The 27,931-nt window shown below is 55.7% G+C and overlaps 6 protein-coding genes across 6 annotated transcripts; all 6 read left to right on the plus strand.

Moving 5' to 3' along the window:
• Positions 1-7,000: 7,000 nt before the first annotated feature.
• On the plus strand, positions 7,001-9,082 carry LINJ_24_1640 (conserved hypothetical protein; the record flags this gene model as incomplete). The annotated part of the gene is made up of 1 exon (XM_003392517.1): positions 7,001-9,082. One exon carries the CDS (start codon positions 7,001-7,003, stop codon positions 9,080-9,082), a length of 2,082 nt encoding a protein of 693 aa, XP_003392565.1.
• A 9,253-nt stretch (positions 9,083-18,335) lies between these two features.
• LINJ_24_1650 (conserved hypothetical protein) lies at positions 18,336-19,526 on the plus strand (the record flags this gene model as incomplete). Its single annotated transcript, XM_003392518.1, has 1 exon — positions 18,336-19,526. One exon carries the CDS (start codon positions 18,336-18,338, stop codon positions 19,524-19,526), a length of 1,191 nt encoding a protein of 396 aa, XP_003392566.1.
• Positions 19,527-20,365: 839 nt separating this feature from the next.
• Positions 20,366-22,036, plus strand: LINJ_24_1660 (conserved hypothetical protein; the record flags this gene model as incomplete). Its single annotated transcript, XM_003392519.1, has 1 exon — positions 20,366-22,036. One exon carries the CDS (start codon positions 20,366-20,368, stop codon positions 22,034-22,036), a length of 1,671 nt encoding a protein of 556 aa, XP_003392567.1.
• Positions 22,037-23,165: 1,129 nt separating this feature from the next.
• LINJ_24_1670 (hypothetical protein, unknown function) lies at positions 23,166-23,360 on the plus strand (the record flags this gene model as incomplete). The annotated part of the gene is made up of 1 exon (XM_003392520.1): positions 23,166-23,360. The coding sequence occupies one exon, from the start codon at positions 23,166-23,168 to the stop codon at positions 23,358-23,360; it is 195 nt and encodes a 64-aa protein (XP_003392568.1).
• A 1,325-nt stretch (positions 23,361-24,685) lies between these two features.
• On the plus strand, positions 24,686-25,045 carry LINJ_24_1680 (putative ring-box protein; the record flags this gene model as incomplete). Its single annotated transcript, XM_003392521.1, has 1 exon — positions 24,686-25,045. The coding sequence occupies one exon, from the start codon at positions 24,686-24,688 to the stop codon at positions 25,043-25,045; it is 360 nt and encodes a 119-aa protein (XP_003392569.1).
• A 1,111-nt stretch (positions 25,046-26,156) lies between these two features.
• Positions 26,157-27,218, plus strand: LINJ_24_1690 (conserved hypothetical protein; the record flags this gene model as incomplete). Its single annotated transcript, XM_003392522.1, has 1 exon — positions 26,157-27,218. The coding sequence occupies one exon, from the start codon at positions 26,157-26,159 to the stop codon at positions 27,216-27,218; it is 1,062 nt and encodes a 353-aa protein (XP_003392570.1).
• Positions 27,219-27,931: the final 713 nt, after the last annotated feature.

The following is a 27,931-nucleotide window of genomic DNA, read 5'->3' on the forward strand; positions in this document are numbered from 1 at the left end:
GCTTGAGACGCAGCCCGTCGCCGCCACCCACTTCGCAGAGAGACGCTTCTGTACACAAAACAAGCGAGGAAAACACTCCATAGAGGCCACGTGAAAGAGAAAGCCCGCACGCACGCCGTACACGCTGCATTGCATAGGCAAAAAGGCGCCCACAACGTGAGGTACTGCTTTCTCCCTTAAAATCGCCGCATCGGACAAGGCCAACAACGCTGTAACTGCTTCGTCTAATCAGCTCTTCTTTTTACGCACGTGCGTGTGCTTCTCTGTGTTACGCTCCGACTGCGCTGGTTTTACTTGTCTTTTATTTTGTATTTTGTTTTGCGTGTGTATGTGTGTCGCTGTTGTCTCTCCCCACATCCGTGCGTATCCGTGTGTACTATCCGACGGTCTCGAGTTTATCACTTGACTGCATCAGTTTTCTATTTTCTGTTTTTTTTTTGTTGTTCTCTCTTGCTTTGTTGCGAGATTCTTTCAGCTCTACACGTCAGCTCTCCACTGCCAGCACCCCCGCCCTCGCTCTCTCGCCGTTTCCTTGCCTGAAGGCCAGCTGGCGTGCGCGTACATGCTTAGGTGCATTCCACCCCCTTTTTTGCGTAAGTGTGCTTCTTCCGTGAAGATCGATCTCGCTCCGTGAGGGCTTCATCTTCTTTTATTTCTGGCTTCCAACCACTTCTCTTTGTCGCCCTCTCTCTCTTATCCCACACCACCCACACCCACCACAACACCCCACATCCACATCCACAGCCGCCATAATCGTCCCTGTCTCTCCCTCTCTCCCTCTCCATCATCATCTCCTTCCCTCCTTTTTTTTTTGGGTTTGTGCGTGCTTACGTTTGCCTTACTTGTGCATTTTCTTCGAGAAAACTTTTTCTATTTTGGATTGGTCTTGTGTGTTTGTGATCGTGTTTGTGTCCGTGTGCCTTTTTTCTCTTCTCGTTTTCACCACCACCACCATCACCATCACCATCACTCTCCCCCTCCCTCTTTTATTATCATTTCGCTTTTGCTTTGTGCGCGTGTGGATCCGCGCTCGAACGCGTTGTGTTTCGCTCGTTGTTTGTGGGTGCATTCTTTGCTGAGTCGTTATAGCTGTGGTTGTCCTCGCTGTGCGCCGTTTCTACTTTTTTTTTTGACGTTCTCTCACTGTGTGGTTGGTGGCCGGCGGTGGTGTCCGCGCTTCCTTGACGTTGTTTTACATCGCCGCACTCCCTCTTTCTGCTGTGTGTGTGTGTTTTGGTTGATTGGGAGGGGGTTGTGCCGCGGCGCTCTGCCTTGAGGCCCTGGGCGTTTCCCTTCGCACGTGTGGTGGCGCACGCTCGTGCGACATTTTTTTTTTCGTATTCTGTGTCTTGTGTGTGTTGTTCGGTCGACGGATCTCTCATTGGTAGCTGTCGGCGCACCTAATCGTAAGGCTCCGGTGATTTCCCCTTTCTCCTTTCCTCTCTACATATATATATATATATTGCCCTTTGTTTCCATCATCATCATTTTCCTACCTCACTTACCTTTTTTTTTCGTTCTGTTTCAGTGTTCGGTCCTTTACACACACACACGCACACACACCAGCCACTCAGCAGCACAACCGAAAAAAAGAAAAGAAGGCGCACTCAGCGACGCCCGAAGCACATTCTGTGCGCCTTACACACACACACACACACACACACACACGTGTGCGTCTATCTGGTCCGCTGCGCTCTCGTGTTTCGCTTTGTGTGTCGCTGCCGGTGCTGCTGCGACGGCGGCTGCGTGGCCGCCGTTTCATTCTTTGCTTTTTCTCTGCTTCTTGTTCGCACTAACCACCTTTTCTTGTTTGTTCTTCACCTATTCTACGAAGCGCACTACACACAGACACAGACGCACAGATAAGCACATCCGGCGAACGCACCGAACACAGCATTCCATCACGCGAGGAGCGTCGGAAAAAAACAAGAAAGAAAGGAGTCAACGCCTTCTGGAAAACAGAATCACGGCGAAGCCCCATTACACCATTACCCGACACTCAGGGAATCGTAATATTAAAAAGAACGAAAAAGATTGCGTGAGAAGTACCACGTGTTTATCAGCAACAGCTGAAGCGCAAGGTGCAGAGGAAGGATTCACGTGGGACTCTCACTCAAGCGCAGAAATAGACGAAAGAAAGTATCTGAGAAACACGATAACACAGAAGGAGTCTTAGCACACAAAGAAACAAGAAGAACAGAAAAAAACGAAAGAACACCTGCTCTGCTCTGCTCTGTTCCCTCTTTCCTTTTTTTTATTATCATCTGGCTGCTTTCCTGTATTGTGTGTACGTTGTACTTCGCACAGACAAACACCACTATTCAAGCGCCTAGGCACACAAGAGACACATACACACGCACCGGCAAATCTTGATCACAGCGAACAACCAGCACCAGCAGCAACCGCAGTCGGCACATACACATTCTCCATTTCTTTGTCTTTCCTCTCACTTGTTTGTGTCCTCTCTTCCAATTCTTTTCGGTTGTCTTTTCGAGCGACTTTTTTCCTTCTTTAGCTCCCGTGTCGTGTCCCCCTTCTCTCTCCTCCCCACCTCTTCACCATTTTTGGGTCTTGCTTTACAGCTGCTGCATAGAGTATATCTTTTTTTTTCCGCGCGCGTGTGCTTGTGCTTGTGCAAGTTTGTGATTTGTGTTTGCGGTTGGTGCGCCTTTTCTTGTTCTCGTTCATTTTTTCTCTTTTCCTTGCCTTTTCTGTTCTTTGAAAGAAAACAACAACAAAAAAGAAAAGCATCCACATCCACACCTGCATCCCCCCCCCAGAAACCTCTTTTTTTCTGTGCGCGTGCCTGCGTGTGAGTGTGTTTGTCTATCTGAGGACCTTTTTTTTTGCGTTTGTTCTCTTCCTCACTTTATTCTTCGTCTATCCACATCCCTCCCCCTCTCCCCCATCATCATCATCTCCACACTCCCCCTCTCTTCCCAAGCGTACCTTTAGTTTCCTTTATTCAGACACGCACATACGCACGCACACAGACAGACACAGACAGACACACTCTTTTTGTCCTCCCCCTGTTTTTTTTTTGCGTCTTCGTTTTTTTTTTTTCATTGCTGTGTGCAACTGTTCTGCGCGTTTTATTTATTTATAGCTGTGCTCTTGTTCGCGTGCGCGCTTTCGGTTTTGAACTGCAGCATCCGAAGTCTCTCCCACCGCCCGGGATTTCGTCTATGGCTCTTGTTTTTTTCTCGGTGAGCCCCTCTTTCTCTCTTCGTTTTCTTTTCGAACAATTTCCTTTGTCTCTACCCTATCCTTGGTACACATAGATACCCACCCAGACACAGACGCACACGCGATCAGTAAGAGTACTCACCTCCACACCCTATCCCACCCCGACTTTCTCTCCATCTGGGTCATAATCTCAAGCAACACTTCTTTTTTCCCTTTGACTCGTTTTTTTTGTCCCGTCCACTTTAGTTCGTTTTCTGGTTAGCTCTCTCCTCCCACCCCACCCGTTCCCCTGTCTCTGTTGGTCTCTTCATTGTGCCTCACCCGCCTTCTTTCTTTCTTCACGACGCTGCCACCACTGCCACTACGGCTACTTACCTCGAACGAAACGCCATACCTAGCAGTCGCGCCACAGAGGTATCAACAAGGAACGCTCGCTTTCTCAGATACGCACACACGCAGACGCCTTTCGTATTCTTGTCTCTGCTGCCATCTCTATCTTTCCTTCTGTATTCCTGCGACTACTCTTCCACTCGACGCCTCGACCCTTCCCACCTCCCCTGTCCCCTAGGCTCTCTCTCGCTCTCTTCAATACGAAGAAGAAAAGGGCATACAGATACACATACACGCACACGCATCCGCACATATATATATATAGTTGGACTTGCTGCTACTGTCTTTTTTTTTGTTTCGTGTGCCGCTCCCTCCCTGTGCGCCGGTGTGGACGTTTGATTGTCTTTGCTTGCGCGCTCTTGCGTGACTTTAAGGTCTGTTTTTCTTTCCTGTTTTTTTTTTGCTTCACCCCTCCCTCCCTTCTATCTCTTCCTCCAGACTTTTCTTGCTGGTCTCCTTCCCTCTCTCCCTTTCGTTCAGTACTTTTCCCCTGTTTCTCTTCGCTTCGACCTTCCTTGCCCTCTCCCTCGATCTTCGCGTCTGCTCAGTGCTCTTGTTTCACTCGCCTGACCTTAAATTGCCACCCACCACCCACTTGCTCTCCCTTCACATCTTTTCGTGGCTTCGTGCCTTTTGCCCCGTTTCTCCCCCTTTTTTATTTTGCTTGTTTGCTTGCTCGATCGTTTTCTTTCGCGTTTCACTCTCTGACGACGGGAGGATACTCCCCCCTCCCCCCATCTCCCTTCCTCCCTCCTTCCCTTCTCCCTACAGCAACAGCAGCAGCAGTAGCAGCAGCGAAACAAACAAAAAAAGAAGACGTCGACAACGACGACGGCAAGGCCGCAAGCACACACGCACGCAGGTAAGCCAAAATACCGCCAGCACCAACACCATCATAAACAGCGACAACAGCGAACACATCGACCGACACGCACGTTTTGCAAAGACGAACAGGCAGAATAAAAAAAAAGACAACAACGAACGGCAGAAACGAAAGGGGGGGGAGGTACCGCAAAATACTGCTGTAACATCTTGCTTGTGTGCTCTGAGATCTACTCCTTCCCTTTCAAACCTTTTTTTTTTGCGTTGGCTTGCGCATTCTTTTCTCCGTCTCCGTGTGCGCGCTCTCTTACTCTCCCTCGGTGTATTTTTCCTTTCCGAATTTCTTGCGCCCCACCGTCGCCGAGCCGAAACATATACCTTCTACTTGCTCCTTCTCTTCCATCGTGCGTCTACTCACTTGCCTTTTCTCGAGTGCTTTTAGAAGTGTGTCACTTTATTAAAATATATATATATTTCGTTTCGAAAATTTTCACTGTATTTTCGACCTTTTCGAAGAACCCTCTCTTCCTTCTTTCCTCAGTGTTCTCTCGTTTCCTCCCTCTCTGTCGCTTGCTGTCTTTCTCACTGGCTCTCCTGGACACCTCGTCTTCGTGTGTATGTGTGTGTGCTTTTGTTTTGTAGTTTCTGTACTCTGTTCTGTTCTCTTGTTTTTTTTTTGTTGTTTCTTCTTCTGTATCTCTGCACGTGACACTCTCTTACGCTCTCTCTATCACAGACACGCCCACAGACGCATTCTCTCCCGGGTATTCGAATCTGCTGTTCGGGGACACTTCTGTACTCTTCTCTTTGTATTCCAGGCTCAACGACCGTTTTTCACGAAGGACCGCCACCCACGTATCCCCTCCCCCGCTATACCTTCTTCCTTCTGCCCTCTCGTCCTTTCCTCACCGTGCGTGCGCGTGCGTGGATTTGTTCGTTTTCTTTGCTTATCTTTTGGTTTCTTTCGTCGCGTTCGTGGCCTCTGATTTCCTTTCGTTTACGTGCTGTACACGGCGTCGAGGAGACGAACGGAAAAGCGACCAAAAGAAAGAAAAGCAAATAAGGAAAAGAAGGGGACAGCGAGGGAGCAGGCCACGAACACGCGAGCACACACTTTACATCGCATCGCAACACAACACGTGTCGCTGTCGTTCTCTCTTGCTTTCTTCTTCTTGCTCTCTTTGTCATCACTGTTACAGCGATACTCTGTCCAAACCTTCCTGTGTGTGACCCTTGTGTGCTCTTGCCCCCCTCCCACCCCACGGACACACTCCGCCCCTGTCTAGGCCTCTCTCTCTTTCCTCGTGCGCCTTGACGAACTCGCTCCCGGCTCCAATCGTGTTTGTGCTCTTGCTCACCTCTTAGCTTATAGTTTGCGGCCCATCGAAAAGTCGTACTTGTCTTTGCAAACATCTTATCTATTATCTCTCTCTCTCTATATAACGATATATACCTGTATATATACATACGCATACATCTGTATCTTTATATATATATATTTTTACATTATTTATTGAAGTGCATCCTTTTTTTTTGTTTGCTGTTGTGCTTCTTTTTTTTTTCCGGTGGACTTGCTGTGTGCGTGTCTGCCTCGCACTACTCTCTACTCTCATTTCCGTGCTAGAGTCTTCGTGTGCTGTTGCTGCTGTTTTTGCTGCTGGAAAGCAGAAAGAAGAGAGAGTCGTGCAGACAGGAAACCTTTCTTCCTTGTGCTCGCTGGTGTGCGTCAGTTTGTGTTTTGTGCGATCCTCTTCTGTATCTACTGTTGGAGAGTCGTTGCCTTCTCTCACTCTTTCTTGTGTGCGGTGCGAGTCTCTGCGTGTGCTTGTGCGCACTTCCTCCTCCTCTCTTCTTTCGCTCGATTTTTTTTTATTTGTTCCTTTCCCTGTTTTGCGTCCCTTCCACATCATCAGCGGAAGCCGCCACACCTCTGCCTCTTTCGTCGTCTCGCCTCTTTCATCAGTACAACAGAGGGCCAGGGAAAAAAAAACAAGCGCGTTGCAACGCAACCATATCGTTCAGCTTTTTTTTTTATTGCTCGCTTTTTCGTCTGGGGTGTTTGCCACTCCGTCCACCCGCTGCGAATCACTCGTGCGACGGCCACTCCTAACGAACACCTTCTTCCATCTCTTTGTTCTTCGCCGTGTCTCCTCGCTATATATATATATATTTCTGCGTTGTTCCCTAGTTGTGGAGTGTGCAGCATCAGGCAACATAGTCGCCACCCGCCCCGCCCCGCCTCTCCTCCTCGTCTTTTGCTTTAAAGCGTTTTTTTTTTGTTTTCATCTGTATGTTGCATCCCTACATTGCTGCTTTTGACGACCTCACTTGCGTTGCAGGTGCTTCAGGCGAAACGCTCGCTCGCAACACCGACACGGGCACCACCAGCTACGGCACCGGCAGCGGCGTGGAAGGCGCCTTTGGCACCTCTCTCGACGCTGCAGGCCGACTTGCAGGTTTCGAGACGCTAACGAGCGCTTCTCTCAACACCAACTTCCTGTACGACGGCCTCCGTTCCAGCAGCGTGACTCTTCGCGAATCCCTGCCGTTCACGCACCTCACGTGCTCCCCTACCACGCTGAGCACCGTTGGTGAGTCTGCTATGCAGCCCACACAAACACCGACCCAGATGCCGCAGCAAGATCCGTTGCCAGACCTCAACACCCTCACCAGCAACGCCTTCTTCCCCTTCCCTTCCGCTGCCGGCGCCGCCAGCGCCGAGGGTGGGCAGCAGCAGATGGCGACAGCGAACCTCTACGAGGCATCTCAGGCCGAATCTATCATGAAGGCCGCTGCCGGCGACGGCAAGAGCGCCGCGACGGCGCCGGAGCCAGCGGCTAGCAACCTGCTCGGCCGTCTCACTGTCTCGACGCTGGCGGCACAGAGCGCCGCTCCCGGCACATCGCCGCAGTCGCAGCCGTGTCTTGTCCCGCAGTTCACTCCTCTAGGCGCGGGCGCGTGCTCGAACGCGAGTCGTTCTTCGGCTCCGTCGTACAGCAGCGCTTCAGTGCCGATCGGATGCGGCCCGCAGATGTACAGCGGCGATACCTCTTTTCTCTACCCAAACTTCGTCAACGAGATGTCGTCTTTGACACCGCCGCAATCTGCGCAGGGCCACACCGAGGGCTTTGTTGCCGGCGTCACTACCCCTCCGGCGATGCCGATGAACAGCAGCACCATGAGCAACAAAGGCGGCTCCATGAACGACAACACGAGCACCTCGCTCTCACAAGCGACGTCATCGGGCATAGCCACGTCTTCCGGCCAGCCGAACGATGCCGAGGTGCGCAGCAACCTGTTTGTGTGTGGCTTGCCGGTCAGCGTTAGGGACAAGGAGCTGCTAGAGCTGTTCGAGAAGCACGGAGAGATCGAGTCAGCTAAGGTGATGCTGGACATCCACACTGGTCGCAGCCGCGGCATCGCCTTCGTGAAGTTCAAGAATGTCGAGCACGCCGAGAACGCGGTGGACGCGCTGAACGGCACGACTGTGAATGGACATCAGATCACCGTCCGAGTGGCGAACTCGCGTGCTGCCTACTTGCCAGGCAACCCCACGAACAAGACCTTTGTGCGCAACGTGCCGCTGACCGTTTCACGCACGACTCTGTTTGAGTACTTTGCTCAGTTCGGCGAGGTCACTGACCTGTCTATCAAATCGGACACCGCACAGGGTCGCCACAACCCGTCTGGCCGCTCCGCCAGCACCACTGAAGACGGCGTTGACGACAAGCTGAACATTGTCTTCATCACCTACTCGACCAAGGAGGCAGCCGCCAAGGCCGCCGAGGCGACACACACGAAGACACCGTTCAAGGAGTGTAACGGCGTGCCGCTGCTGGCAAAGGTCGCCGAGGACACAGTGCGCCGCATGGAGCGTCTGTCGCGCCGCCAGCGCCCCGCTACGGGGGCCGAGGGGACGAGGGAAGTGAGCACATCGAGTAGCTCCACCAACGTCGCGTCGATGAGTAGGTTCGCCGCGCCGTCGATGGGTGCTGCGCTTCCTACCGGCATGATGATGCCACCGATGATGCCCATGACTGGTGGCTTCCCTCCTGGGACCTTTGTCTCCGTTCCCACTATGGGTAACACGCCGGACCTGACCGCGCCTACGATGATGCCCGCGAACGTGGCGGGGGATCATATGACGGCCTTACGCGATGCCAGCGGCAACCCCATCTACGCCCCGGCACAACCGAACCCCGCCACCGCGACTGGTGGTATGGCGTATGCCATGCCCGGCAACATGGCGCAGCCCAGTATCTTCTTTAGCGCTCAGCCACCACCGCCGACGATTAACCAGTCACCACCGCAGCAGCTTCAGCAGCAGCCTCAGCAGCAGCCTCAGCAGCAACCGCAGCCGCAGGCACAAACGCAAACGTTGTACATAAGCACCCCGAGTGGCTTTGTACCAGCTCCACAGCAGCAGCAGCCTTCGCAACAACAGCAGCCGCTGCAATTCTTCCCAGCACCGCCACTAATGCCGCAGGCACCGCAGCAGTCGCAGCAGGCAATGCCGATGTCAGGGGCTGCGCCTGGCCAGCTTGTGTACATGCAAACCCCGAGCGGATCGATGATGCCGGTTATGTACGGCGGTGCGCAGCCGGCAACAGCGTCGATGCTACCGACACAGCAGATGAACCCTTACTTCGTGATGATGAGAGGACAGCCACCTTCAAACCAGTAGGCGCACACCTCGAGCATGCGTGGCCGCGTTTGCTGCTCTCTAGGCAGGGAGATCTGCTGCGTGCGTCTCACCGTTTGTGCTTTGCTTGCACTTCTCACCGCCCTTCTCACTCATATTCCCCAGCACCGTTGATGCTCCTCTTCCGACGTTCTTTTTTTTTCTCCTCTCGTTCTCCTTGCGACCCTACCCCCTCCCCCCTGTGTGCTCTTGCTCAGTCCTTCGACACTGGCGATGGCTGGCAGGCCGCGCCTGCCTTCACCCACTTTCTCCTTGCCTTTTACATTTCCTGGCGCCCTCAGCGCTGCTTTTTTTTATCCCTCATTTCGCTAGCTCGCTCTCTCTCTCTTGCGCTCGCGCCAATGCTCTCGTCCCCTCTTTCCGCTGTCATCGTCATCGTCTTAGTATTTTCTTTTTCATTATTTGTGCCGACCTGCGAACCCCACTGGCATCGTGTATCTGTGTATGTACGTATGGAATGTGCGTGTATGTATGTGTGCCGTCAACGTGTGCGCGACACACACACACATACACACATACACATCCACAGAATGGATGCCTTGCTGCACCTTTCTCTGGCCTCTCACTTAGTTATCTATCTATATATATCTTGCTATTCCAGCACATACGTATGTGTGCTTCTACCTGCCTTTGTGCATGAGTGTGCCCTCCTCTTTTTCTTTCGTATTTCACCAACGTCTCTAATCCGTTTTCTTCTTCATTTTTTTTTAATTTAGGAAGGAACTCAATTGCCTTGCTTCTTTCCCGCTGTCTTTTCTGTCTTGGATGACGACTTTTCTCTCTCCCACACACACGTACACAAAATACCTGCAGATGCATGTACATGTATATGTGTGCGTGTGTGGCATGTTGGTGCTCCAAATGTTTTCTCTACATTTCCCACCCCCTTTTTTTCGTTGTTCTCTTCATTGTTTTCTTCCCCTCTCCTTTTTTACAAGGTTTTTGTTTCTCGCCTCCCTCCTTTTGCTGTTGGGGACGGCTTAGACCGCCTCTCCTCCCCCGTCTGAACAGCTTTTTTTTTTGCTTGCTTGTATGTGCGTTGCTGCTTCGATGTGCTTGCCTGTGTGCCACGGCACACCTGCGTGTGTGTGCGCGTATTATTCGACCTGTACTTGCCTCTCTGTTTCTCTCTCTTCGCTGCTTCTTCGCTTGGGAGGTGCCTGTGTGTGTGCGTGTGGGCGCGCGCCTCTTGTTTTTCCCCCTTCCCCCTTTTCTTGTTTGCTGTTCTTTGTTCTCGCCAAGCTTCATTGACTTCACCTTTTATTTTGCCCCTGTGTGTGTGTGTGTGTGTGTAACTCGTAAAGGTTTCCGTAACGTGTCTTTGCGTTTTTTGTTCGTCTTCCTCCTCTTTGATGTTCGCCTGCACCTAAGCACGCGTCTCTCTCCTCGGTTTAGTTTTCGCTCCCTCCCCTCCCTTCCTCCCTCTGTCCATCTCCCTTGCTAACCCCTTTTCGCCGCTTTTGCTTGCGTTGCTTGAAGATGGTTTTGATGCGTGCTTTCGGGATAGGGAGGAGGAGGAGGAGGAGGAGGAGGGGGAGGGGGAGGGAGGACCTCATCATTGCATGAAGCTTGAAAGAGGTACCTCCTCCTCTTCCCGCCGCCCCACCTGGCTCCGTCCATCTCTGTTTCTCTCCCTCTCTCCTCTCCGCACTCTCCCACTCTCTGCACATGCGTGTGGCCTTTTGCCTCGGCATTATGGTTTTTCCTTCTTCCCGTTTCCCATGGTTTCTTTCTTCAATGCTTTGTGCCCGCTTTATGATTTTCTTGTGCGTATGCGCGCGTGCGTGTGTAGGTGTCTGTGCGTGTGTGCGCGCTTGCGTTCGTGCTCTCAGTCCCCTCCTTCCTTCCTCTTTTATTCGCCCTGTAGGAAGGGGCCGCGTCTTTTCCTTCTCTCTGAGTTTTTCGTGCCACACACCTTTTTCGCCTCTTCTCCGGCGTCTTCTTGAGGGCGGGCTTGAATAGGGGAGGGGGGCACCCGCACCTCCTCCCCCCGACCCCTCGTGCTTTGCCCTCTCCCTCTCCTGTATCTTGACCTGCCTCCCACACATTCTCTCCCTCTTTCTCCTTTTCAGGCCATCACCTGCACTGCTTGTCTCTCTCGCCTGTGGCGTGCGTGTCGGTTTACACTCTGTTCGACTCCGCTCGCACTCCTCCGTGAGGATGATGATGAGGATGATGCCGGCCACCTCACCGCGGTATCAGGGCCTCACTACACCCTCACTCTTTGTGGGGATGCCAAGCAGCCGTCCTGCGGCCTGCCCTCGCGTGTTGGCTGCCGACTCTTGATGCCGGCGGACAGGTGTGGGTTGGCGCCGTGCCAAAGAGACTTGCGGCCACGACGCCACTTTTACCGGCCGACTGCGCATCCTGTCGACAATTCGCGAAAGCTTGATACACCCTCTCCCGCCCGAAGGCCCGCGGATTCAGGAGAGGGCGGAATGCCCCTGCCCGCCACACAGACTCACAGCAGCGTCCCGCCTGTCGCGGCACATGCGAGCAAGCCATCCAGACACACGCCCCCAGGCAACAACGCCGTCCTGAAGCCGGCCCCGGGATCCGAAAATGCGGGCACTGCACACGCGCTGCCAGCGGTAGCTGGCATGGTGCATCCCAGCAGGACATGCAGGGGTCGGAGGGGCGCGAGTGATGGACGAGCGGGGCGTGAAGCGATCCATACGAATCAGCCCCAGCGCGCATGGGTGTGGCACACGCGGCATCTCCTACATCCCGACCGGGTGGGCCGATGAGGCGCAGACGCCGGAAGCGTAACGGGGACACCCCGAGTCGCACCATCGAGTCCTGCCGACGCCGGTGTGAAGAGTCACCGCACCGCATTGTGGAATGCCGCTGCCTGAGGCGACTGAGAGGGCGGAGCATGGCACATAGGCAATGGGGGTGCAGGGTCTCAGCGGGGGCTCTGACCTGCGGCTGGCGAGCCTCCTTCTCGAGCTCGGGCGGCATGCGCCTGCACCATCCCCTGCTGTCGCCGCGCGCCGGACGCCACCGCTTCCGCCCTCGAGTGCAGGACCCTGAACGCGGCCCGCCGTGGATGAAGGCCTGCAGTACACCCAGGCCCGTGCGGTGCCGGTCGAGCGGGGTGTATGCGGCAGGAGTGGACGAGGAAGGAGAGGGAGAGCTCGATAGAGACGCGTGGCCCGACTCGACGGCAGGACGGCTCGTGCCGGTCGACCAGGACTCCGCCGTGGGGCGGCAGAGGTCGGTGAACTGTGGTTGTGCATTGCGTCTATCGGCGGACTCGCCGGCGGCCAAGCAACTCTCAAAGGAAAGAAGCAGATGAAGAAGTCGTGCATGTCGGCCACGGTGCCCGTCTTCTGCCCATCCAGGACTCACCCACCACCTACTCACTCACTCACCTGGCGTTTGTGTGTGCGTTAAATAGTCGACAGTCGCAGCTCCTCCTCGACATCTGTCTTGTATGTTTGTTCGCTCCGCCGCCGCCCCCCTTTACCCCCTTTCTTCTTTACTGGTCTCGCTATGTTGTTGCACGCGCATGTTGTTGTTTTCGTCACTGGGTGAGCGCGTCTCTCCCCCTCCGTCTCTGGGGGTGTTGTTCTGGTGCCTATCGGTGCAGCTGGACACTCCGCCGTCTGGCCGATATATATATATATATATCTGCAAAAGTCCTCTGAGGCTCTCGGAAAAGGGCGGACAAACGGTGAGGCGGAGCGTGACCACAGGGAAAAGAGGACTGAGACGGCGAAGGCCCACTCCGCTGCACCTCCTACCCAACTGTCAAGAATCTACTGCTTGAACCTCTTCTATTTTTTCGACGCTTCCGACCACTTTCTTTACTCCCACACATCCTTCTTGAAAATGAGCTGTACGCGAGTACTGAGAGCATCGATCGGCGTGCCTGTGTGTGTCTGCCTGTTTGTGCTTGAATCGGACCCTGCATATATGACTCGGCGTGAGAGGGGCTCTCTTTCTGTATTGCATTGCCCGCCTCTCTTGGTTGCCGTGCCAACCACTTTGGGGCTGTGCTCTCTTTTTTTGCGTGTGTGCGTGTGCCTCTCTTGCCTTTTTTTCTTGCGTTCACCTTGCTGATGCTGGAGCTGCTGCGGCGGTGCACGCGCGCCAGGGGCGTGAGGAAGCACAGAGAGAGAGGAGAGAAGGACTCGCAAGAGAAAAAAAAGAAGGGAACTCGATACACAAGAAAAGGAGATAGCGACGAAAATGCAAAGAGCTGCTTCTCTGCCCCTCCTCCTCCGCCTCCTCGACTTCCTCTGCCTCGACGGCCACCATCACGACGACTGCCACCCCTCTCATAGAAAGCAAGCGGGGAAAAACCAGCAGTAACGACAGCGTGAAACTGTAACCACCCCGACAGCCTCGCTCGCTCTCTTTTTCCTTTTTTGTTTTTTTTTCTCCTCCCTCCTCCAAACAAACATAAACGCTCACCAATTTCTTACGCGTGTTTCCTCTACTCTCTCTATCTCCCTACATGTCTGTGCAATGCTGAGGCAGCTATCCATCACTGCCTCTGTCTGTCGCTGCATATATGTCGTGTGCGCATATTCATGTGTATCTTCTCATCTGCCCCTTCTTTTTGTTCTCTCACACACCTTGTCTGCCGTTTCTGCTCTGTTCATGTACGGTAGCGTGTGTGTGTGCGTGTGTGCATGCGCGTGACTCGCTCTCTTTACGCCTCTGCATCCCATCACTTGCTGCTTGATTGCCGTTTTCGATGAGCGGAGGTGCTTTCGTACCCGCCGTCATCCCTCTTCCTCTCTCCCCCTTCCCCCTTTCCACCTTCTTCATCCCCTTAGCCCATCAGAGCCGCCACCCCACCCTTTTCTCTTTCTGCGCCGTCGCCCTCTTCCGTCGTTGGATGTCGTTATATCCCGCCTCGTCGTCCGTTTGCTAGCGTTTCGCCCCACCCCATTTTTATGCGCCTTATTCTCCATCTGCGAGAGATCGTCGTCTTCCCTGCTTTTCCTTTGTACACACACATATACATATACACATGTATATGTATGTATGTATGTGTGTGCATATGTGTGCGCGCGTGTGTTCGAGCGAGACGTCGTTTGTGCGTTGGAGTGGATGTCTGTGCATGTTCTATCCTTCCCTTTCGCCGACCATCTCCCCTCTAATTTATTGTCGCTCGTGCGCGGTTGTGTGAACGCTCAGGACAGCTATGCTGCTTCTCCCGCTGCCGCGTTGAGACACCACTGCGGCGTAGTTCCTTTCAGAAAGAGGAGAGGGTGGGGAGGACGATGGGCGAGCGTAGCAAGACTCGCTGAGCCATCCACACAAGCTCCCCGCCTCCTCCTCCTCTTTCTCACACGCTCAGCTTGTCACTTTTTCCCCATTCTGGGGATCTTTTCGTTTGTGTTTAAATATGATTCGGCCTTCTTTTTCCTCTCCATCGATCGCCGACTGTGCCACAATGCGGATACGCAGCTGCAGTTTACAGCCTCGCTGGACCGTTTTCGACTACCCCATTTCTCTCCGCTGCCCCTCTTTCAAACCCGCCCACCTCCCTCAACACGTATACGAACGTGGCAAACATCAGCGCACACCGACACTACCCATGCATACATTCGTTTCTTCCCGGAGAGACAGATGGAAAGGGGCACACACACACACACACGCGCACGCAAAGAGAAAACCAAGACTGAGGTGGAGGGGGAGGCACAAGCGACGACATGCATGCCTTCTTTGCTGCTGCGTCACTCTTTCTCTCGTGTCGCTTCTTTTTTGCGTTCCCTCGTGTGTGTGTGTGCGTGCCGGCTCTGTGGGGGTGCTCAACAACGTTAAGGCGAGGCTCTGCCATCTGTGTTGCCCCTGGCATGATGCGACTCGCTTCAGATTTCCCTGTTCACTTTCTTTCTTGCTCATCACCGCGCTAAAACCGTCCGTGCGTGCGTGCCACTTTTTCGCTTCTTATTTTCACGTGCGCTCTCCCTCCTCTCCCTCCTCTACCTCCTCTCCGCGTGCGCGTGATTTTCTTCTTTTTTTTACCTAAGGAGGTGCTGATGCGCGTGTGCACGTATGTGTGTGTGCGCGCCTTGTGGTCACACGCCCTCCCCTCCCCCTCCCCACACTTCGCTCTCGCCTTGAACCTTTCCATTTCTCTTGTTCGGCACAGTTGTCTTGCCAATGCTAGAGGCCTTCGTCCTTCTTTTGTTCTTTCCTTCCTTCGTTTGCATGTGTGCGCGCGCGCGTCTTGTCTGCCTGTATGCCATCCAGCTCCCTCTCCGTCTTTCTTCTCCATGCTGGATCCTGCCGGCTTACTCGCTCGCTGACCGACTCGCCTCCGTTTGTGTGCTTTCCTTTTACTCTCACCACCGTCTTCCTGAGTTTTTTTCCGGCTGTTCTTTTGCGTTTTGTTTTTCGTTTCCTTCCTCTTTCACGTGTCTCGGTGTCCCGCACACACCCCCTCTTTGTCTCTGTGTTTGTGTGTGTGTGTATGTGTGCGTGAACTTTTTTCTTGTTTCTTCGTGTGTTTCACCGTGGCTCATCGTGTCTCCTATTTCCCCCTCTCTCCTTTTTCTAACATTAGCTTTAGTATACAGAGCGGCGATCTATAGTCCCCCCCTCCCTCCCTCCCTCTCCTGGTCTGCGTCTCTCTCTCTCTCCCTTCCTTGTGCAGCCTTCTTTGCGTGTGTGTGCGTGTGTATAACCCCTTGTCCTCTTTCTTCCTCCTCCTCTCTCCGATTGTGTTTTTGTGCTCTTCTTTGCCTTTTGGACGTGGATGCTCAATGAGGCGCATTATTGTTTATCCCTGCATGTATGTGTGCGTCTGCGCGCATGCACACGCGCAGACGCACACACGTTTGCGAGTGTGTGTCTGTGTGTGCGTGTCTCTCTCTTTCTGTTTTTTTTTTTTTGCCTGTGAGCGGGGAACTCTCTTTGATTGATCGTCTCCCTGTTGACATCCACTGATTCCTTTTTCTGTTTGGTTCGTTCCCCTCCCCTCCCCGTCTCCCTCTTCCATCCACGACTGTGCTTCTTCAGCTGTTCTTCCCCCCTTCATCTCTTTTTTTCTCGTTGCTCTACTCTGCCTCTCGCCGCCGTCACTCACTCATCGACGAGGCCCCTCTCTTCCCCACCTCCTTCCCTTCCTTCCTTCTTTCCCACCTCTTTGCTCTTTTTCTTCAAGTGTTTGACACCCTTGATGAACACCTTCAGAATGCGTGTGTATGTGTGTCTGCGCGTGCGTATGTGCATGAGTATATATATGTGTGTGTATGTGTATGCCCCCTCCCCCTGCGTGTGCGTGTGCGAGCCTTCTTGCTGTGTGTCATTCTAACATGTTTCTTTTTTTCTTGTGCGTGTTAGTATGCGTGCTGACGTCGTATAGTAAAGTTCTCAACGACAAGGAAGGAAAAGGACGGCCAGGCCCTTTTTCTGCATCCATGAGAGAGAGGGAGGGCCCTGCCGTAGAGCAGTCGAGGACCCGGTTGTCGCATGTGCTGTCTTGCTCACATCGACTTTTCCTCTTCATTTCGATTATCGCCCCTTCTGCACGAAGTGGACGATGTGGTGAATGGGAGTGAGGGCGAGTGCGCTGTCAGGTGCGTGGGTGCCGCTTGTCATGTGAGTGACGCTCTCGCGCTTTATGAAGGCAAGCGCGCCCACACAACGAAGGGGCTTCGATCTGTCCTCTCGCCTACTGCTGTGAGCCGCGCGCTCTCATCCGCCGTTTTACCTTGCTTGTGTGTGGCGCGCTTGTTGCCTTTCACCCCCTTCTCTCGTCTTTGTGTACGCACTTTGCCCCTCTCTGCTGTTTCGGCTGTCTCTCTCCGTGGCGCCGTCCCGCTTGGACGAACACTCTTACCCGTCGCCCCTCCTTCTCTCGGCACACGTTCTGCCTCTGCTACCCCACGCGCGCACGCTCTTTCAGTGCCGCACAGACTATGTTCGGTTGCAGTTGCCTGTGTGCAAGTATACGGCTGGCGTCATATCTTTACTATCGCCTTGCGCTCTACACCACGTACAAACCCCCGCATACCCGCCTTCCTCCCTTCCTTTCCTCACAGAGAATCTCTCTCTTTATCGATCATGAAGCACGTCAAGGCGAGAAGCCGGAGATAATTGTGCAAGGATGGCATCCCCATCTGCCTTTCCATTCGCTTAGCCCTCTCTGACTCCATGCTGCTTGTTCCCACAGCAGCGTGGAGGGAGGAGGAGGGGGGGCACCGGTCACAGTCGGACACCCATCCGGCATTGCCTTGTTCCTGTCACCCCCTAAGTATGTGTCTCTTTATGGGTGTGGATGCGCGCTTGCGTCTGCTACCACAGCACGGGCTGAGTGAGCAACATTTCTGCAGAGGCGAGCGACGGCGGTGCCCACATCCCTCCTCCTCCTCCTCCTCCTATTCTGCGCTCTCGCTCTGCCAGACAGGAGCAAGTCGTCTCGATGCTCTTCTCCGCCTCCACGGCAGCTGTATGCGGCACTCCTCCACGTCTTTTCCGCCGCATTGCACTTTTCGCTTCCTCTTCGTTTTTTTTTTGTGTTTGTCCTTCGCAATCCGTCAATGCATTGGATCATCTCTCTCTCTCTCTGTGCGTGTGCGTGCGCCATCCGCAGTGTCGTCTTCTCTCTTCATCTCTTGTTCTCCTGCTTGCCACACACCGGCACAGGCCCCTCCCCCTCCCCCAAACACACACACACACACACACACACACACCTTCCCTCCGGACCCGCACCCATTCACAATAACTGAAGAGCAGTAACGCCCGCTCGCCTTTACAAACACACGAGCACATACTGCAGGGGAGAACGGGAAGGGAAACGATAAAGACGAAGCACGACGCACACACGCACGAAACCGTCATCTAACACAGCGCATCATACAAGAACAACCTAGCGCACTTCAGACAGGACAACCCGCTCCTCCCTCCGGCCAGTGCACAGCCGAAGGAGAGGCCGAAGAGCGGGGCGAGGGTGCGGCGCACATACACACGCCAGCGGTATCAGGGGAGGTGAACAAGGGGAGAGATCAAGGCGTGTGAGGGGGCGTGTTAGGGACTGTCTCTCGACGTGCCGTCATCTGTGCGCGCGTGTGAACCCATCATTAAGCGAAGCAAAAGTGCCACAACACCCATACCCTCTGCCCAAAGCGTTGCATACACACACACACACACACAGGCGCCCGTGTGTGCCAGCACTTGAACCGACAACAAACACCGAAGAGGAGGAGGAGGAGGAGGCTGGCTGCACCGGGAATATCGTCGCAACAAAAGCAGGGACGTGCACTCGGCAACCATGATTCTGGAAGGCGCGCCGGTGACGGGGCTGACGCTGCTCATCTCTACCGTGTCATCAACAATGGTTCGAGGCCAGTACACGCGCTACCGTAACATGGCCTTTGCTCCCGACACGCTGGCGGCCCCCCTCACCTGCTTCGCGTTGGCAAAGCGTCTCCTGCTGCAGAGCATTCCGATAGGCCCGCTCGGCATCTCTGTTATGGATATCTTTCTCTCTATCAACCTGCTCTACCAGTTTCGCACGCTGGAGCGGCGGTGGGGGTCCAACACGTACATGGCGTTTCTCTTTACGTCAGCTGTGCTTGGCGTGTGCACTGTCCAGCTCTTCGTCACGGAGAGTGGGTCGAAGCAACTGTCCATCGACGCTGTCCGCATCCTCTCTGCTGCCGGCACCATTGTTCCTTTGGCGGCGTTGCTCACGTGCTATCTTCGGGAGGTGCCCTCGCGGTCGACGTTGGCGATGCGCATTCCCGGCACGAACCTCATCATTTCAGAGAAGGCCCTGACACTGCTGCCGCTAATGAAGCTCGTGCTGAGCCCTAGCACGCAGCTGCAGGCGCAGACGTTCCGCCGGGCGGCGGTGGAGGCCGACGTTGGGGTGTGGACACGATTGTGGCTCGCCCTCGTCGGCGCTATTTTTGCCATCATGTCCACGCGCTCGCATGTCGTGCGGTGGTGGCTGACGGTCTTCACTCGGTACATATGCCGCCCGCTGCTGCGTTTCCTGAGGCCTCTGACAGACGTCCTGTTTGGGCCGTCGTTCACCGTGGACCACGCCAAGCCTCGGAACGCGCGGCACCACCAGGGTGGCAACGGGAGCTTTCAACTGGGCATCGGCGGCGCTCGCGCTGGCTTCGATGGCGCTGACGACGCAGGTGTCGTAGACGGTGGTCGATACGTGGTGGAGAGCCTGACAGGTGGCGACACGCTGCAGGAGGTGCGTGCCCGCATGCGCGCGCGGCGCCACGGGGCTCAACAGCAGCAGCAGGGCTCACGAGGTGGCGCCGTGGCCGCTGGTGCGCCTGCCCAAGCGCGGCGCCGCAGCCCGCAGGAGGAGACGGCAAGGAACGAGGCAATTGCGACCATAGAGGCAATCGGCCTCCGCGCGTCACGTGACGAGATCATCGCAGCGTTGGACATGACGGGAGGCAACCTTGAGATGGCTGTGCAGATCCTTCTGGGCAACTAAAACGCGCTGAGTGATCCCTGTGATCACCACCACCCTGTGCCTGAACGCGTTCTTTATACATCTCGCGGTGACGTTGCTCTTGCAGCTCTGCCATGACTGGGATTGCTCTTCGACGCTAGCTTTACCCCCTCCGCCCTCCCCGTGCTCTCTTGATGCGCTTCCCTCCCTCTCTCCTTTCACCCTCTGCGCGCGTGTGCGCCACATCGGTACTGCCCTGGCCCCGCCCTGAACCTCCATTCAACATCGCTCCTCGCCCTCTCAACCCCCCCCTCTCCAAACAGAAAGCCAACATCTTCATTTATGCGGTCTTTATATGCTGGTGCACGTGTGTGCGTGTGCCGCCAAGATACCCTCCCCCTTCTCTGCATGTCTCTCTCTGTGTATATCGTCGACACTCTCTTGTAACGGCTAGTGCCGTTGCGTGACGCACCCTGCCTGTCTCGCCGTCCTAGACCCTTCCTCCTTCTTTTACTCGCTGTCTGCATGTGCGTGTGCTCGCGTGCGTGTGTGCCCCCCTTTCTCCATCTCTGCGCGTGGGCGTAAGGCGTCAAACAAGTGGCTCTTCACTCGCTTACTCAAATCATCTTGGCCTTTTCTACCGCTTTTCCTCGCCTTCTCGAACATTGCAGCGCACAGAAGCCCAACGGTCGTCATCGCGTTTTCGCCCCCGTGCCCATGCCACACGGGCGCGCGTCACGTGCTTGTCTTCGTGAGCCTCTCTCTCTCTCTGCGTCTGTGCGCGCCGCCGAAGCGTGGTGCTCGATCCGCCCACACACACAGACCTACACTCTCACCCAAGAGGCAGAGGTGTACAAGGCGCACGCTGACAAGGAGCCCTCATGGACGTTGCCATCGCGCAGCTACGTGGGTGCCTCGAAGAGCTTCTCGCCTATTACCCGCACGTACTGCGCAATGTGTTCGATGCAGAGCCCTCACCGCTGGCCGCACCCGAACTGCCCCAGCAGCGACCGCACGACTCCTCGGCGCTAGCGGATGCGATTGAGGATTTCCTGACGGAGCTCACCAGAATCCTCTCCATTGGCCTCTGCGATGACGATCTCGGACTGTGGTCGGTGCTAGAGCTGCTCGAGTGCGTGCCAGATCGCATGCAGGCGGTCGCCGAGGCGACAGCAACAGCAACGGAGACGGCCGCCCTGGGCAAGCACAGAGCGCGAGGGCCGCTAAAACAACTGCAGCGGTTCCGCTTTGCGTCCCAGCTCGTCTACTTGGTGCGGAGCGCGTTTCCTGCTACCGCGCCCGCACTGCGGGCCCGAATTCTTCTTCGCTTGACACTCAACCAAGGGTGTCTCCTGGCGGCGCTTGAGCTGCTCCGGGAGTGGTGCTGGCCAGAGCTGCTTGTGTTCTACGCTGCTAGTGACGGAGGCCGTAGCAACGGTGCGGCGGGCTCAGCGCCGTCTGTGGCATTATTAGTGCAGTCTGACACGGACAGCGACATGTGGAACTCCTTCGTTGCCGCTATCGCACCAGTGGCGGGTCCACCAGTGGCTGAGATCGCAGCCGGTGCGCCGAAGGTGGCTGCCCAGCCCTTTCACCTGCAGCTCCTCGTCCCCGGGCTCGACGATAGCAGTGCGGCCTCACGCGACTACTACACACAGGTGGAGAACTACGCCTGCGGTCGCCAGCCCACGCGGCCGTCCGCACTGGCATGCTATCGCGCTGCTCTCCGGCAGCATTCCAGTTCAGCGAGGAAGGACGACCGATCTTTTCTTGCTGCCTCCTCAGGCGAAGGCGCCGCGTCCTCTCCGCAGCTCAGCACTCACCCCGCCGAGCAGCTCGTTCTGCGAGTGGAGTCGCTGCCGGTCGACCGTCGCACCGCATTAGCAAATGGAGCAGCGCCTGTGTCGAGAGGCAATGTGTCCTACGGCTCCTCGTCCACCTTGTCATCACGCCCCATGACCCAGGAGTCGCTCTCTTCCGTGCACCGGGAAAGACTCCGAGGCGCGAAGAAGCGGCGGCGACGGCATCCCTCGCTCTCCACAGCGGAGGCAGTAGCGCATGACAAGGACGCAGCGGGGTCGCCAACGCCGGAGGGCAAACCAAGCAACATCACAAGCGACAACACCGGTAGCGTCGCTGAGGCGGCGCCGCATACATCAACGGTGGTGGCAGAGGCGAGGGAGTGCCAAGGTGCTCCGGGGGCGGGAGAAAAAGCAGCACTCCCATACAGGAAGGATTGTGCTTTTCAGTGTGATGACCCGCAGGTGGCACCGACGCTGGATGAGGCTGGGGCTGCTCAAGCAGCGAGTAGGGCCCTCGATACCGTCTCGACAGACTCACCTGCCGCCGCCTCTCACCGCTTATCTCCAGCGCTGCACGCGGCTGAATCGCCTAACCGGACTCTCGATTCCATGTCTACCCCCGCGCTTTCTCCGGAGCTACGCAACCTCCGGCACCGCTTGTGGCTGTGCTGGCTGGCTGTCGTGACGCACGCTGAGTCTGAGGAGCGTATACGTATCGCCGTGCATGATGTGGATGCCAACATCTCGTAGAGGGGGGCTGACCCGATGACAAAGCAAGAGACGGAAGAAACGAGAAGGCCTACACGACAACCACATTGCCTTTGCGTGTGTGTGCGTGGTCGATGTGCGGTGGTGTTCGAAAGCCGTTTTTGTCGCCTTTGCCCCCGCCTCCCCCTCCCCAAGTATATCCGCCGTGGCAGAGTATCCGCGTTATCTTCTGTTTGCTCCTCTCTCTCTGTGCTGGTCTCGCACAACCATCTTCTCCCTCTTCCCCTTGCCCGCCATTAAAAAGGACGTATATGCATGTATATGCATGTGTGTAAGAGGTCTGCGATCTCCAGCTTCCCCGCCTAGCTCGTGCGATCGAGTCTCTTGGAGACAGCAAGGCGAAAAGAGAAGGGCGTACCAAAGGCGGTTATAACACGCGAGATCTACACGAGGGCAGAGACCGCGCACTCGTCCACTTCTCCATACACACATACTCATACACGTACATGCATACGGGCGATACGTGTTTTTTGCTCAGCTTGTGACTGGAAGCACTCTAATCTCTCCGTCTTTGTGTGTTTCTGACCATCGCCTTCCCTCTTCTCCCCTCTCTCGGTGGATGGTTGGCACAGGCACGAGAAGCTGTCGCACCATCGCCAAGGCATCACCGCACAACAAGGCGGAGCGGTGAGCAAGCACCGAAAAACAGACGAAAAGAAAGGAGATCCGATAAGGAGCCCTTGAAGAGTACAACAGCAGCAGCAGTGGTCGCCTTGAATGGCGACATCTACTCAGCCGCATGCGACGCCGCCTTCCCCTCGCCCTCTCCAAGAGATATGCACAGCGACCACCCTGAAGCAGATTTGCCGTTCATCGGCATGTAGTCACCTGATGTTGTGACTCTCCTTCTCTCACTCCTCTTTGCGCACGGGTCGACGTGCTGAGCTCAACCCGTGCACACGGCTAACGGTGCAAGCAGCCCTTCCCTTCAGGTACTTCAGGATCCTGTCGTCCCCAGCACTACCAGGTCCTCCGAAGACCACCCTCTTCTTTGCTTCTTCCCTCCCGCACACTTGGCCATACTTCAGAGCTCACTCAAGCGCCTGGAACACACACACAGTCCACTCATATTTCTCTTGCTCTTTTCTTTCCCCTGTTCTTCAGTACGACTATGTCCAGAAGCCAGCAGATCAACGATAGCGCCGCCGAGGCCATGCGCCGCGCCGACGACGCGGCTGCGGAGTCCCCGAGGGAGGGGCCCCATCCTGAATCTGGCGCGACTCAGCAGCAGCAGCAGGAAGAGGCCGCCGCCGAGGCCATGCGCCGCGCGGATGTGGCCTACACGATGGATGATGATGATATGTAGAGCAGAAGGAGAGAGAGCGTGAGGTGGTGGTGACGGTGTTCGTGGGCGGCGGCGACGGATTACTCGGGCTGGACAATCATGAAGAGTGGCTCGAACACTCACACACGCACCCGGACTCCCCCTACCGCCGAGGGTTCTCCAAGCACCTCCCGCTCTCTGTCCCTCTACCTCATTCACGTGGGCCTCTCTCCTTACTTCCGCCTTCTGCACTCTGCTGGACAGCACTTGTATCCCACTTATGTCAAGGGATGCGACTTCACTGGACATGAGCTGACGACGACGACGGTGGTGGGGAGTGGGGGGGCGATGGGTAACATCGTACGTCCCAGTTGCAGTACGACGTCATGCGTATATGTACCAACGTATAGTTATGACTTCCATTATTTTCTTCCTCTTATTATCAATGCTCCGTATTTGTGATCTTTATCTGCTTCGGGCTTTTTACTGATCCTCTCCTTCCACGCCTCTGTGTATCGGTGTCTGTGCGTGGGCCTCCTCTGCTGCGCCTCTCCTTCTTTCCTTCCTTTCTTCCTCTTTCTTTTTCGTTCTCATGCCGACAGGAACGTCCCCGCCCCTCCCCTCGACCCAAGCCCCAGCGCGCAGATGAAAGTGATCGTAAGAGGAGGATAGAAGGATGCGCTCAAACCACATGCAACGGTGTGCGCCTCTTCAGGGACATGTCTGCACTCACGTCCATACGCACATGCGCAGGCACAGACCACCACCATCACAAGCAAAAACAAAACATGAGGTAACAGGAATGGCACAACTCACGTCCAACCGCAGTTGCGCGATCGCCACGTCAGTGACAGCAGCGAGCGAGAAGGAGCGAAGACGCGCGCGGTTCGCGAGAAACCGAGTGTGTGCGTGTGTGCAGACCTTCTTCGCTTCTTGCCCCCTTTTTTTGTTTCCCCCTCCTCTCGCCCACCTTGAGAGTGTGCACTCCATCATTGCCTCACGCCTATCGACGATGTGTGCGAACTGCGGATATGGAGGGGGGCATGAGCAGAATCTCGGCTGCAAGAAGCGACGTGCTTCTGGTTTGTATGCCATGCGGCAACACACGATGCACAGCCCGCAGCTATCGCAAGAGCGCGCGCGGGGGGGGCTTCGCTATGCTTGTCGGCCCTTCAGCACCCCTGCCCTCATCCTTCTCGTTTCTTCTCACCTTCTCAAAGCCCACCTCATGTCTACGCGTGCTTGTGCTTGCAAGCCACTCTCCTGCAGAACCAAGTGTAGCAACACTCGCACACACACATACACACACACACACAGAACCGCCGTAAGCGGCACATACCCAACGATTTCCCTCGTACGCACAGACTATGTCAGCTGAACCCACTTCTACCACTGCTGCTGCTTCTAATGCAGCACCACCACAAACGTTGATGCCGGGAGGCCGGCAACTCTTCACAGTGGAGGAGTTCTACCCGGTCTACTTCTCTGCCTGGGAGCGTGAGACGGGTCTGTGTAGCATCTGCTGCAACCAAGTCGAGGGGCCGTGCGTCGTGTGCCAGAGCAACGCGGAGGCCACCTCGGCGGAGTGCAGCATCACATGGGGCGAGTGCGGCCATGCCTTCCATACCCATTGCATTGAGAAATGGCTGAAGACGCGGCCGGTGTGCCCGCTCGACAACAAGGAGTGGAAGGACCGCTCAGACTGGAACACCTCCGCCACCGTATAGAAGAGGGAGTTGCAACGGGTTGGGGGAGAGGGAGAACGAGAAAGGACATGTGCGTGTGTGTGGGCGAGCAAACACCTGCCCCACCCCCCCACCCCCCCCCCCAACAACCGCACACAACTCCATCACGCGTGTGTGTGTGTGTGTCGCCGTACTTTGCTCGATGACGGAGCGCGCCCTCTCCTGCGCTATTATTCTTAGTGTTACTCATCTTCGGGTCTCGTGTGCGGAGAGCGTCACTTTGGGCCTCCTCCCTCCTCCTTTTACGCCCATCCTCCCACCTCTTCTCTCACTCTCCACCACACGGCGTTGTGCGCCGCCATGCGAGCGGCGCATGCCACTGACTGAAGAGGAGGGAAGAAGGGGTGAAAAGATGAACGTAAAGGAAGAGGAGACGGGGCTGGTGTGTATGTCGACAGAGGGAGCAGAAGATTGTGAGGCGGGGGTAGCTTCTGGACCCCTTCTGCTTTTTGGCTGCTTCGAGCGGTGGTGGCCCATGGGCTTCTCTTCATTTCCTCTCCGCGCGTGCGTGTATGTGTGCGTAATTCGAAAAGAGCAATACACAAAACGAGAGGAAAGAAAATAAAGCACACACACACACATACACACTATGTGCTCTTGCTGCTGGCTGCTTGCGCGGGCACGAAGTAGGGGGTGTGTAGGTGGCGCACACATGTTTTTGTGTACCCGTGCATACGCCCACTCTTTGGCATCTTCCGCTGGCCGCTGATTTTGTTTCCATGAAAAAGAAACAAAGGGCAAGAAAGCCCCTACCCCCCGTACTCCCCCACGCTGCGTTAACGCGGCAGATCCGCCACTGGTGTCTTTGGCATCACATTGCTCCCCTTTTTCCGCCTCTCCCCTTTCTCCCTCCCTCTCTTATCTGGGCTGCATGCTGCAACGCATCCCGCAGAAGGGCTATCCAACGCCTCTGTGCGGGGTGTGACGTGCACTCGCAGCCGAGGAAAACAAACAAAACACGAAGGAGAAGAGGAGGGGTACAACGTCTACCACTACCTGTGGCACGCCACCGCCCGTCCTCTTTACGTACCTCAGCAAATCTGCCTTGCCCATCATCCACACACTTTCTCTTACAATCTGAAAGCGTAGTACGATGAAACTAGGCTACTTTGAGGGCATCTTTAGCCACGCGCGGCCGTCGCTTGATAACATCGTCAGCACGGCACGCAAGCGCGTCTTCCCGCGATCCTCCAAGGCGGCCGAGAAGCTGAACAAAGAGCCATCACGTTTGACACCGTTCCAGAGGCGGCTGGCGATCGGCGCCGCCGTTGTGGTGGGCGCCATCACTGCCTACGCTACCCTGTCGCGTCTCTTCACGCTTTTCGAGCGGCGGCGGTGCTTGCAACTCATCCAGCAGTGCGAGGCCCGCGAGACGGAGCTGTTCCTCTTCATCCTCCCTCGCTCACCTTGGGCTCCTAGTTTGTCCCCGGCCTGCACACGCGTGGAGGCGTTCCTGCGCGCCAACGGGATCCCGTACAAGGCGATCGAGACAATCGACCCGCTCGGCGCCCCCAACGGCGAGCTTCCCTTCCTCATCTACAAGCGCCAGCGCGTTGACCAGCTCCCCAAGATGATGGAGCTCATCACGTCGGAGTTCAACGTGGCCATGGATAGCACCCTCACCCGTGATCAGCGCGCTGTCGGGGCTTCTCTGCGACGCACGCTGGAGTACAGCGTAGAGCGTTTACTCTACCGCATCGTATTCATTGACCACCCGTCCCTGGCGGTGGCGCAGATCACGCGTGCACTGCACATTTCTCACCTGCGCGCGCGACTCGCCGTGCACGGCTATGCGATTAAGCTGAAGAAGCGGCTCGCCATCACCGCGTACGGCTCCCTTGTCAGTGAGCAGTGCGAGAACGAGTTTTCGCAGGACTGCGAGGCGATAGAGGCGCAGATTGGCCACAAGCGGTACTTGTTCAGCGACACCAACATGACGAGCTACGACTGCGCCGTGTACGCGCTGCTTGTCCCCTTTGCGTACATGGGCAACCATGTGTCACTGAGTGCCGCCTACTCGACTGTTGCGGACAGCGCGGTGCTGATGGCGTACATCAACCGTATTTCGAAGCGGCTGTTTTCGGACATCGGTTCCGGCTTTGATGCGGCGCGCATCTCCTTTTCCACTTCCTGTATGGACGGGAACGATGATTGAGAATGTTTTGGAGGCGGTGGAGAGGAGGGAGGGGATCGCGAACAGGTTGCTCGGAGGCGCCAGCGGTGCCACGGTCATACGACGCTGACATCGCCGATCGCACGACACAAGCTAAGGCCTCAAGCGCCACGTGAGGAGGGTGAGGTGCAAGTGCTGAGGGAGGTGGCGGGTGGGCTCATGATAAGTGCAAGAGTGCGAGCTGTCTTTTCGGCTCCCCTTTTTCCTTTCAGTTTAAGCTCTATGGGCGTTGTTGGCCTCTATTCCTTTTTGCTTCCCACGCAAAGACCTGCTCGTTCCCAAGCCGCTTCAGGCCACCTTCATCTCTGCGGTCTCGGACCAGCACTCCATCCCAGCCTCGCAGCGCACCGCTACGGCCTCACAGGGACGGCGGGACACCCACTTACACACGCATAGCCGTGTAGGGCCGAAAGAGTGCCCTCTCCCCCTACCCCTCGTCGTTTTCGGCGGCGTTCCCAATATGCGGGCGCTCGTGTGTGTGTGTGTGTCTCTGAGCCCTCACATCGCCTCCTCCCCCTCTTCCACCATCTTCGATTGGTTTATCTCCCATACTCATCTCCGTGGCCTTGTGGATTCCTCATTTCGTATGTTCTTTTTTCGTTTCCGCGTGAACTCTTTTCGTGTGTCTGTCTATGTGTTGCCATTAACTACCGCTCCCTTCCTTCCTCCCTTCCTCTCCCTTTCCTTCTGAGGCT

Source organism: Leishmania infantum, chromosome 24, assembly GCF_000002875.2.
Source record: "Leishmania infantum JPCM5 genome chromosome 24".
Taxonomy (NCBI): domain Eukaryota; phylum Euglenozoa; class Kinetoplastea; order Trypanosomatida; family Trypanosomatidae; genus Leishmania; species Leishmania infantum.